At 35.5% G+C, this 12,591-nt stretch overlaps 1 protein-coding gene across 10 annotated transcripts in view; it reads left to right on the forward strand.

The window, feature by feature from the left end:
- The window catches only part of Utrn (utrophin), a 502,327-nt gene that overhangs the window by 435,260 nt on the left and 54,476 nt on the right, over nucleotides 1–12,591 (forward strand). For all 10 annotated transcript variants that reach the window (XM_023563244.2, XM_063233434.1, XM_063233436.1 and 7 more), the window contains 3 exons: nucleotides 965–1,166; nucleotides 6,198–6,283; nucleotides 10,613–10,770. In XM_023563244.2, coding sequence (XP_023419012.2) covers nucleotides 965–1,166; nucleotides 6,198–6,283; nucleotides 10,613–10,770 — 446 coding nt within the window. The remainder of the gene's footprint in view (nucleotides 1–964; nucleotides 1,167–6,197; nucleotides 6,284–10,612; nucleotides 10,771–12,591) is intronic.

Genomic DNA, 12,591 nt, shown 5'->3' on the forward strand with positions numbered 1-12,591 from the left:
ATGTCCAGTGAATCGCTGAGCGTCCTCATTAGCCCTGTGTCATGAATGCTATGTGTATGCCAGTGTCGTGAGAAGCAAACCAGACGTGGGCCAGATTGTGATGGCCTTCTTGATCGGATTGATTTAGGTGGCCATGAAGAAGAATTATTTTTCTGTCAAACGTGTTTTATTAGCAGAGCATCCTTCAGTGAACTTTGTGTGTCATTGTGTGCATGTTATAAAGCTCTGTTTGTGAATGATCAGTTAGGCAGTGATACAAAGTCCGGGTTGATCAGTGGTACTAAGTTATGTTACTGAGGATCAGGAAGTTCCGGTGTGTTATGCACAGCAGGGTGACGAGAGAAAGTAGTAATGCATCGCAGATTCTGAACACTTACAAGGAAAGACCAGGAATCCTTTCATTGCCAAGAAATAATTGGTGTTTGAGAAAGTAGATATATTTAACCTGACTTAAATATTATGCATTTGATACTGTATCAAAATATCACATGACATCCCATCAGTGTTAATAAATGCACTTTCATGTTTTTATCTGTCAATTAAAAATATTCAGGAAATAGTAAATTTAAAAATAAGAAAAAGTAAAGAATGAAGGGAGGTAGTCCATGGGCTTTCTTCAGGAGATGAGGACATTGTCGTATTTGAGATGTTCTACAGTGAGGAGTAGAGGTAGAGATTTATGTCTTTCTACATTTAAGATCCTACCCAGGGAAAAGCAAGAGAAACAAAAAAACAGGGAAAAACTGAAAGCTAGAATTCAAATTCAGATGCATAGAAATGTGGGTAAGAGTTTAGGAATCAAGGAATAAAAATGCTATTTATTTCTTTGAACACTGAATGAACTGAAAAGGATATTTTACTTTAATTTAGGGAATTAAGCCAACCTCTTGAGACTAGAAAGACTTTGTTTCCATGTTGCTTTGAGTTCACTGACAGTATATTATCCTTTTTCTCACCTGACTAGTGGATCTCTTAGAGTTGAATACAACAAATGAAGTTTTCAAACAGCACAAGCTGAACCAAAATGACCAGCTGCTAAGTGTCCCAGATGTCATCAACTGTCTGACAACAACCTATGATGGACTTGAACAAATGCATAAGGACCTGGTCAATGTTCCGCTCTGTGTGGACATGTGCCTCAACTGGCTGCTCAATGTGTATGACACGTAAGTTTGTCATTTTTCCATTAATTTACAATCACTGAGTAAAATATGTTAGTGATAGAAAACAGTTAGTAAAATTTTTAAAGTATGCTTTTCCCAGTGTAAATATTGAATTGTTGAAAATGAATGACTTTCCAAACCATAGGAACTCTTAATAAACAATAGAAGAAAAAAGGAATATGCAACTATTATTTTAAGGGGTTGCTTCAAGTTACAAAAACATTCAAATTTATAGTGGTCTTCCTCAAGAAGCTAGAAAAGCCTAATACAGCTGTGTCATATTCCCTTCCCCTTATTCCTTGTCTTACACTGCTTCTTTTTTTCAAGAAGGAAAAGTTTTGTATTTAGCATTATGAGGTAAAACAATTTATTAGCTCATAATATTGTGGTCTTCAGTCTTTGTGTAACAGATTAAGATCAATTTGAATGACAGGGAATGGGATTTAATTTGTCTTTCAATATTAACTATATTTACTGCCATGATGGCTAATGTGTTCATATGGCATTTTAAATAATGTATGCTACAGGACATTCCAGTATTTTTAATTTAATTAGGTGCTCACTGTTACATAAAGAGCACTCTCAACTTCCAGCATAACTCATCTGCCATTAATTTGGCCTTTATGATTGTGACAATCTATTTGTGAACTAATCAGTTCTAGAAAGACTTGCCGTGGGCTGACATTTCTGAAACATTAGGAATTATTCATTCTTCTGGTAGAGTTTCACAGTATGCAAAAATGAAATGAGAAAATCAGGACTGTTGTCTTTCTCTCAGAATCTAAAAGTTACTCTGTTAACTAGCTACAGTGTGTGAAAATTTTGCACGCATCATCCTTTGATTTAAAGAGAAAGAAAATAGATGAAAGTTTGTAAATGTATACATATTAAGCAGCTGATTGATTTGTGTAAGAATAAATGAGGAGGGCTGAGAATTTAGCTCAGTGGCACAAGTACTTGCCTGGCAAGCACCAAGTCCTGAGTTCAATTGCTGGTACCAAAAAAAAAAAAAAAAAAAAAAAAAGAGAGAGAGAGATAAATGATAATAGTTTTAGAGATGCTTTATCTAAAATTTTACTGTTGCATTAGAAAAATCGTTTCTCCTATAATGTTTACAAATATTATGAAATATTTTTTTAAATAATAAAATAGAGGGCCCCTGACAAATTCTCTGAAGCTTGAATCTTTATTATCATAATGAATACGGTGGGATTTACTACATCTCTGTTAGGTGTCTGTTCGTGCATTTCATTTTAATACAGTTTTTTATTCTAGAATAAAATGTTACTATTAGCATTAAACCATCATTAATTTGCTCTCTATTTTTTAAAACCTCAAGGGAGACATTTTCTGTAGTAAATTTACCAAAAGAGCCAGTCTGTTAAATATTTTAAGTGCAAATACTTATTGCTAAATTCACAGAACAGGGACTTCACTCAACCCTATGGAGCATGAAAGACGTATATGGACATCTTTAGTCATATTTTAAGGAAGACCTGAAAAAAAATTGAAATACTTTCCCTCGGCATCCTTTGTGGCTCTGACACACTGCGTTAGTTTTTTAGGGCTGCCACAATGAAGTACAATAGACTGGTGGCTTAAGTAGCATCATGCTTGTCCTCGTTGTGTTGTGGAATAAAGTCTGAGATCCAGCCATCAACTCCATTGCTTTTTCTTTCTGAGGCCTCTCTGCTCGGCTGTGTTTTCTTGGAGTGTACACGTGGTCTTCTGTGTTAGTTCATTTCCTCTTCCTATAAGGGCGCTGCTCATTTTGGATTAGAGCCCTCCTTACTGATTTCATTTTAACTTGATTCCGTTGTAAAGCCCCCATCTCCTGATACAGTCACCTTCTGTGCTATGAGGAGTTAGGATTTCAATGTGAATTTTAGAGGAACACAGCTCCCAACTCACACATTCGCTGTGTTCTCTGGACCAGCCAAGGAAATAGTCAGGAAGGAAGACGTGTGTGAAATGTGGTCATATTCTAGTGGTTTATTGGTGGCACAGGTCTACTTCCACCATCAAATATGAGCACATGGAAATACTACTCTAAAGTGCACGTTTTTATTTAGAAAGACTAAGATATCATGAAATTTCCCATCTCCCATTTTAAAGGGAAAGAAAGCCTGTTGGACTGATCTTCCCTTCGTGCACAGAAATGCAGCAAAGACCATATCTAGGAAAAAAAATGGTGCTTTTTACATTATTTTAAGTAAACTGTCTCTTTCAAGTTTTCCTATGTACCCAGCTTGTGGTTACATTCAGAATTTGGGAAGAAGAATCCATTTTTATGTATTGCAGATGACAAGAATTTAGATTCCTGGTTCTGATTGCTGTGTGACTTGGCAACCACTTCACTTTGCTGTTTCAATTTCTTATCTGAAAATTTGAGATAAAAATACCTGCTCAGTTTATCACACAAAAGGTGACTGTGAAGGGCAAATGAACTAATATGTGTAAAATCGTCTTTATAAGCTATAAAGTTGGTTCCATTGATGAATTCATAGTTTCAGTCAGTCTTCATCTTCTCACGTTAAAAAGTCTGTTTCACCATCTTCCTGCTAGACTCAGTGGAAATCAAAGGCATTTAGATCATGATTTAAAGGAATAATCTGGAACCCATGATTTAAATATTTTTTAATCTGTGAGATTTTTAGCCTCATTTGTTGTATGTTAATTCATTTTTTCCAGTATTCCAAGATGGATGTAATCTGAAAGGTAATTTACTTGCCAGTTCAACTGATTTCAGTAGTTCCTCAGGAACACTGGCAGGGCAACCAAATACTTAAATATTGGGCCATGTCGCTTACTCTTAAATTTTATTGGTCCTAAATTTTATTGGTCCTAAATTTTATTGGTTTCCCACTGTCTCTCAAATATTAACAAATCTTTTTCTTAGTGTATGTTCATGATACAGAATAATTACATTTATCTTGAGGAATTGGCACATCTTGATCATTTTTGCCATGAGAACTCTCAACCTCTACGGTCTCACCTTAATCTAACTTTTTGTAACTGGCACTGACACCCTACCTCTGCCTCCTTGCTCGGGCTTTTCCTGTTATACTCCCCATAGTTGAGAGAATGAGTCATTACATGTCTGATTTTACACCTGTGTTCTCTAGGAAATGTTTTGATACTATGACTATTCACACTAATCTCTGATGACTGTTCAGCCAGAAGGATCTTGTACTTGATTCTCTATTTCCATGTATAAATGTCGATCTTATGTGTTCTCTAGTTGTTCTCTTGTCTTACCTCCCCAACTAGTAAATGAGCCTATCTTAGGTAAGAACTGTGTCTTCCATTTTTCTCTTGATCCTTAAAGTACATAAAACATTTATAGAATCGTAGGAAGCCTTTAGGATTGTTCGTGGTGGCTGAAGGGGTGATTGACATTTTCGATTGTCTTTCTGATGATGTTTCTGTCTTGTGTTGTCGAGATAGACTGGAGGTCATGCTCTGATGTGTATCATTTTGATCATTTTCCCTTAAGGGATTGCTTTGTTCTTAACGCACATTTATGTACTGGTCTTCTGCTGTTCAGTAGACTTTTGTTGTTTTCTGAAAGTCTATTGTTTGTAGTCAGAGAATGAAAACTTCCGATTTTAAAGGAAGAAAACAGACATCGTGTGTTGCATGTGATAATTAAGAAACCCCTAAAAAATACTAAGTAGAAATGCAATTTATAGCCTGGCTCAGTTAAGGGTTAATTTGAAACTGGCATTGCTTTAGTAGTAAGCAACTGGGCATCATTATTTTAATCTATTCTGCTATTTTTAATTATTATCTCACATATCAATTCTATATATAGTAAAGATTCAGTAAGTTGTTTAAGTGTGACTTAAAATAATCATAAATTCTGTGCTGTTGAGGAACTATTTGATATTTCACCAGTCTCCAAGCATGCGTTCTTTTTAAATTTAGTCTGTGCTTTGTGTGGCATGGTTTATATATGGAAAATTACTTGAGTGTGATCTATCTGAAAGAACATTAGTATTATCACAAAAATACTAGGAAAGATTCAAATATAACTTGGCAGTAAGACTACTTAAAATTATAGCAGTGTGATAAATTATTTTATAATATGAATTACTAAATATTATTTAAGCATATGTCATGTAAACATTTGGTCATAGATTTTAGGTTTACTGTTTCAGTACTTAAGAAAATTAATAACAAAGACTTAAACTAAAAACTAGTTCCAAATCTGAAATAATAAAGATGGTGGTGAAGACTTTTTTCATGTTATTGCTTTGGAAGTATCATGTATTTAATACTGTGGCCAACAGTTGGTGGACAACTTACTAATTCTTTGATAAGCATTAGAATGAAGATAGCTCTCCATTTTTACAGACAAAATAAAGTTTTTCTTCTAGTCAACTTGTAAGTGAAGCTAAAATGATCTCTTACTGGCATAGAGTGAAACTATTTCCTAGCATTGATTGAGATTAGTTATAGCTTGATAATCCCCCAGATTATCAAGACCTCACACCTATTTAAGATTGTTGATTATTAAAATTTATAATGACTGCTCTGACAGAAACCTAAGTAAATGAAGATATTCATCAGCTTCAGAGTCTCCATTACATACTTAATTTTCTAGTCAGTTTCCTTACATTTGTCTTTAGATATACCAGTAATATAACCCTTTCTTACTGCATTGTTACGTGCATATGTTAGTAGCTTTAGTCATTTCTTGCATTTATAATTACTAACAAATTTTAATTCATAATGAGATCTTTTTAGCTTTATCGTTACTATTCTCATTTTGCTTTAATTTGTCCTCCTGGATTTCTGTGTGTATAAAGTGATATCAAATTAGGTATTTCTCCAGTAACAGTTGATTAAACCACTTTTAAAGTTTGTCGTGAAGTTTTAGTATGGGTTTAATATTAATTGTAAAATGTGAGTAAAAAACATTTGTGATACAATTTTTAAATGTTTTATTCTCAAGAAAATCACTGGGAAAAAATTAGAATATTGCGTACAGTTTTAAATGCATCTAACATATTGGGATTCTTATCATTTCAGGGGTCGGACTGGGAAAATTAGAGTTCAGAGCCTGAAGATTGGATTGATGTCTCTCTCTAAAGGTCTCTTAGAAGAAAAATACAGATGTATGTAAGACCTTTCATGTATCAAGTGTGTTTAATAACAATATTTATAACAATTGAGAAATTGCTTTTTATGATTTTTCTAGTAATAATGGTTCCCACTTTTTAAGTTTTTATCATACCTGTACCGGGTTGGACAAAAGATGACCATGCAGAGAGGTTAGAATTTTTGTAAAATGAAAAGCTGATTATATGACCACTAGGTGCAGTGCTTTAATGGAGTGAAAACCAACTACAGAGTTTTATCTCATTTAATTTTTAGAATAATCACCATAAAACCCAGGCATAATGATTTCCATTTTCTAGTTGAAAAAAATAATGCTGAAATAGGTTAAAAACCTAGCTCATGGCTGCAGAGTTCAGTGAATTGTAGAACTAGATCGTAGGTTTCTCTGACTCCAAAGTTCAAGGTTTTCAACCGTATAAGTCCAGTACTTAAAAAAAAAAAAAAATAAGAGTTAAGATGGACTAGAACCTTTATGGACATAATCAAATCATGTTTCTAATTATTATATAGTGGTGGCAGAAGAAAATGTTAAATATGTACATTATGTTTGTCTACAATCACCAAATAAATTATCTGTCAGTTAATGAAAAGCATCTTGATATTGGAAAGGGCATGGCTCTCAGAATGCAGGAGACTTGCCTTTAACTCTCGCACTTAGAGGCTGTGTTGTTGGGCAGGTTACTTGATCCCTTAGAATATAACCAAGAGGAGGCTCAAATTTAAGGAATGTAATTCGATTCAAAAATAAAGCTAGTAGTGAAAAAAAAAAGAAGCTAATAATTCTTGCTTGGAGAAGAAACAGAGATAGTACATGTTAAAAATTCTTATAAATGATAGTTGTTGAACAGATGATGGCAATTGCTGCAATTTGTCCAAGTTTTTAACTATCTCTTTTGATCTGATTTTCCCCATAAACTGTGAGCAGCTTAATCCAGACTGTGTGTTCTATAGAGGTAAATGTATGCATTGGAAAGAGAGAGTGAGGAATGTTTTATGAATGGAGAGATATCTTTAAAAAAGGAGGAAGGCTGGGGCTTTAGGTCAGTGATGAAGCAGTGGTAGATGGTATGCACAAGCCCTGGATTCTGTGCCCACCACTAAGAAAATGAACACACAAAACCCAAAACCAAACCCAGCAAAACAGCAATAGCAATAGTATTTGATTCTAAGCCCTGAAAACATAGCTACATTTTGTATCTTATGGGAATACATATATGTTTTTAATACTTTTATTTTCTCGATCCTTGAAAATTGGGAAGTTAATTTGATTTTGAATTTGAGATCTAGAAGATGATGACTTGCTTTGCATACATAGTTTGAGAAGAGAGTCAGTGAAGAGATACAGATGGATTTAAAAAGAAAAGCTGGTTGTAGGATCAGGAAATGAGAGACACTGTCGGAGTGATAGCTCTGTAAGTGATACAGAAAATCCTTTATATAAAGCTTTTGTGCCATTTTATACAGAACTTTGTCTTTCTTCAGTATCATAATCATGAAATGATATAATTTCCAAAGCTACAAAAGTGATTATTTTTACAATGAGTGTGAAAAGAACATGTTAATGAAAGCATCCATGTTCCAAAACTAGGAAAGAATTTTTTTTAATTATTTGGGATTTGGGATTCTTGTGTGCTCCTGAAAGAAGTGAGGTTCTTTGAAGAAACAGTTACATCTTGGTTCTAAGCGTGCCCTGAAATGAATGCAAATTCAGGCTCAAAGCTTACATTTTCTATAATTCAGCATCAAATATTCAGACTTTGGCAGGGGGAGCAAAAGCCCCCTGCGCTGAAAAATCTCTGCTACTTAATTTAATCCACAATGTATGCCATTTTAAGATTTAATGAAGTAAGAAATCTCTTGGCTGCCATCATTAATCTAAATTTTTCCTGGGGTATTGAGACTCTGGAAATGTTCTGAGGTTTTGTTTCTTGTTTTTCACTGAGGTTCTTAGCAAATCTGATTCTAGTTGTGATTTCCTGAGTGATAGAAGAACGTTTCTTCATTATTATTATTTTCTTTGTTAAAATTAGCATTCGAGATCATTTGCTTTTTCAGTGGTAGAGGTGGCTTGTGCAGTCAGTAGATGTCCATGTGAACACTGAGTCCTGTAATGGCCAGAGTCAGTGTCTCCTCCTGTCTCCCCCTGCTCCTGCTGGTGCCTGCCTGAGCATATCTCCGGTTAGGTTAAGTTCCACAGTCCCTTTCCCTTTCCCCCTCTTATGGCCCAGGGGCTTCCTGACCACACCCAAAGCACATGTGTGCAGCACCTTTCCAATGACGGTTTCCTGCTCGTCTGACTTCATTTATTGGGATGTGAGTTTTAGATTGTGAGCTTTCTTCTCAAGGCCCATCACTCCCACATCCAGACACTGCTACTAGTTTCTGACTATAACATTAAAATTAGGAGGACTTAGGAGAATTCAGAAGTAGATTGTGATGTTTAAAAGCACTTTTTACATTTTGTGAGTAGTCTACCTCCATAATGGTGTGACAGCATATCTGTCTGCCTCAAAAGAGGAAAGACGGGCATGATTGAGATTTCTGAAAATGCAAACTTCTCTCTAAAGATTGCTGTAAATATGCATCAAACAGGTTTAAGTGAAACATCATAAAATCCTGGAACAATATTTTTGGGCTGTGATAGTCTTATTTTTGAGTAACAATAACAAAAAATGAGTGGAGCTTTAAGCAAATCTAAGTAAAAAAATGATAATAAAAATTAAATGTATCAGTTTGATCTCCAGTACCAAAAAATTTAAATTTATCTTAATCGAATTTGCTTTTCCTACATAGGCTTATAATTAAAGCCATATTTCACTATAATTACCATGTCAGTAACACTGAGCTTGGTTCAGCTGATTGAAAATTCACTGCTGACAGTGTTAGACCAAACATCATTCTCCTTTAAGACAATTACACATTTTGATCTGATGTTTATTTATTAGGCATTATTTGAAAGTAATTTTTTTTAGAATCCATAAATACTTACTTCCCTTTTTTGTATTCCTGAGAAGTATCTCATGAAGAACATTTAGATTGAGGGTACTTTTGAATTTTTACAACTTGAAAATTCTTCATAAAAGTTTAAATTTCTAGTTATTGAGGGATTTGTTTTGTTTTTCTGCTACCAGGAATCAAACTCTGGACCTTGTGCTTGCCAGGCAGTCGCTGTGCCACTGAGCTAAATCCCAGGCAAAATTTTAATTTCTAGAATGAGGAAATTTCATGTGAAATGTCTCCTTTGCAGAAAATGTATCTTAAGACATTAGTTTTAATTTTGGGAATCCTGCAATAATTTTAATTCTTGAAACACTATAGTAGTAACTAGATTAGACAATGCCAGAAATAAATCTTAATTTTTATCGTTTTAAAAAGGTTAGAAAACAGATTAGTGTTGTTGTGCTTTGTTGAATGGAAAAGACTTGAGAGTCTTTTAAATCTGAAAAACGTGTTTCATTGTGTGAAGTAAAACAAAACTAATCTTTGCAGTTGGTAAGGAATGAAATGTGCACCTCTTTATACTTGTTAGTGTTTCTCATATAAAATCTCATATAAAATAGATTCGGGCACAGAAATCTTTAAAAGAAGCTAAAGTGTGTATTTAATAGTACATTGAAGTTGGTAAGCAAATCATGAAAATGTAAAGGTTCACTATTAAGGTGCATTTATTACTTGGGTAAGTCAGGAGGGAGGCTTTATTTTGGCTCATTCTGCTTCCCAAGGCAACTCTCTCACTGAGATCATAGAATTAACCCATGCACATTTCTTGCACTATTTAAAAGAGAAATTTATATCAATTATCAGTCCAGCTATGTGTTCTGACATAAGTTATGTTAAGAGGTCCTGATGGTTCAGCTGATTGAAAATTGATACTTAGTTATTTAGTGCTTGTTTTTTCCATGTATACCCAAGCTCCCTGAAGACACAGAGTAGCGAGTAGGCGCCCACAGAACATGAAGCTCAACATGGGTCAGGAGAACAATTAGATTCACATCCCCTTAATTTTTTTTTTTCACATTTTTTATTCTAATTAGTGTGTTTGCAGTAAGTACCCTCCTCTTGCATGTAAGACGTCTTCACTCTTTGCCTTCTCTTCTCCTCCCCTTCTTCCTCTCCCCGCTCCCTCTGTTTCTTGTTCTGCTTCCCATTTGCAGAAAGATCTCTCTATTTCCTGGTACTTGCCTTGTGTTTTACTCTATAATTTTTTGTGCTGGGAGATTCTTATAAATTATTTCTTTTACTCTAGATAGTTCAGTCCATGTGCGTGAAGTAAAAGAATGCTCTGAACAGGTGGGAGATTTCCCTCTTGCTGGTCCCTCTTGCAGATCTCTTCAATGAGGTGGCGGGGCCCACGGAGATGTGCGACCAGCGGCAGCTTGGCCTGCTACTCCACGATGCCATCCAGATTCCTCGGCAGCTGGGGGAGGTGGCGGCTTTTGGAGGCAGTAACATCGAGCCTAGTGTCCGCAGCTGCTTTCACCAGGTAAACAGGGATCGTTGGTACACGGGGCGAGTTGGGGAAGTCCTTTGAGGGTTTTCTGAGAACTGGAATTGGGAGTGCACTCTGCACCCAAATAATGCATACTTTGAGGAAAATGTCAATAAGTTTATTTTCAAAGGCATGTTTGATTCAAAGAATTGCGATGCCAGCAAAGATGCTGGGTGTGTGTGTGTGTGTGTGTGTGTGTGTGGCACAGTGACAGTTAGATCTCAGTGCATGGCCTTTCCTCTGCCCTGTCCTCATCTGACCACTTGTCCCTTGATCCCTCCTTTCCGTCCATATTGGTCAGTTCCGATTCCCGTCCTGGTGCCCCTGGGCCTGTCCCCTCTGTTTAGAATACTCGTCCATCTCTTCTGCGAACGAGCTCACTTATCCTCACTCACGCTGTTCAGCCTTCCAGTGGACACTTAATGTTCAGACCCTCTGAAAATCCTGCTCTGCCCTCTTCAGATGTGTTTCTCTACTATATTCACCTGACACTCATTACGGCTAAAATTGTGCCCTGAACTGTATAATTAGTTATTTAGTGCTTGCTTTGTCCATGTATACCCAAACTCCTTGAAGATAAAGACTGTGTCTGCCTTTTACTGTCATACCTTGTCTTAGTCGGCTCAGGTTGCTATGTCAAAGTATCATAAACTGGGTGGCTTATAAGCAACAGACATTTACTTCTCAGTATGGAGGTTGGGAACACCAAGATAGAGGTGCTGGTAGATTTGGTATCTGGTGTGCTTTCTGGCTTAAACACACAGCACTTCCCTAGTGTGCCCTCATTTGGCGGAAGTGGTCAGTGAGCTCCCTCGAGCCTCTTTTAAAAGGGCACTAATCCCATATCTGAGAGTTTTACTCTCATAATCTAATCACCTAGACAAGTTCACACTTCCCAATCCCATCCCTTTTGGGGTTAGTTGTCAATATATCAATTCAGAGATATTAAACAGACTATCACATATCCCCATTTATAATTCTTTGAACATAATAACTATGAAGCTCATAATAGCTTTGAAGTCCCTTGTACACAAGATTTTTAGAAATATAAATTTAAAAAGATATTATTAAAATATTATTCTCTTTTCTGAGAATATATGTACAAGTGGAAAACAGTGTGCTCAGTTTTGAGTTTTTTTGGAGGGGCGCAGGTACCCGGGATCAAACTCATGACCTTGCACTTGCCAGGCAGGTGTTATGCCTCCAAGCTAAATCCCCAGCCACTGTGTTCAGTTTTATATTGATCAAGCTTACTAATTTTCCCCTGGGAAAGCACTATTGTTTTTTTAAATGCTCACTTTGTATCAAAACATTTTAGAAATGTTACTAATGTTTATATATATATATATATATATATATATATATAACTAATGTTTGTACATACATACATGCACATATATATGTATATATAAGTATAGTCCTAAAGTATTGTACTAAAACATAACCAATGATTTATCATGACCGAGGAAAAAAAAAACCAATACTAGCTGTCTGTCTTTGAGGAAAACCAATGTCATGGGTTATTACATTGTATAATGGCCCTTTCTCTTATTTTAAAAATAAAAAAAAAATCCCAAATGATTTTTTTTGTATGTGATTTATAGTCACATGCTAGTTCATAGAAAGAACTCAGCCACAGAGGAGATGATGTTGGTGAAATTTAACTTTGCACACATAAATATTCCTTAATATTAGAATTTCAACAGGGACCAAGAAATTTTATACAACTTACCATGATAAACTTGGAAATCCCACAAAATGCATTTGTAGCAATATGCCTCCAATGTGAAGATTTGACAAGACTTGGTCAGGACA

This window comes from Cavia porcellus, unplaced genomic scaffold, assembly GCF_034190915.1.
Source record: "Cavia porcellus strain 051 isolate PalLab524CR breed Dunkin Hartley unplaced genomic scaffold, mCavPor4.1 scaffold_22, whole genome shotgun sequence".
In the NCBI taxonomy this organism is placed as follows: Eukaryota; Metazoa; Chordata; class Mammalia; order Rodentia; family Caviidae; genus Cavia; species Cavia porcellus.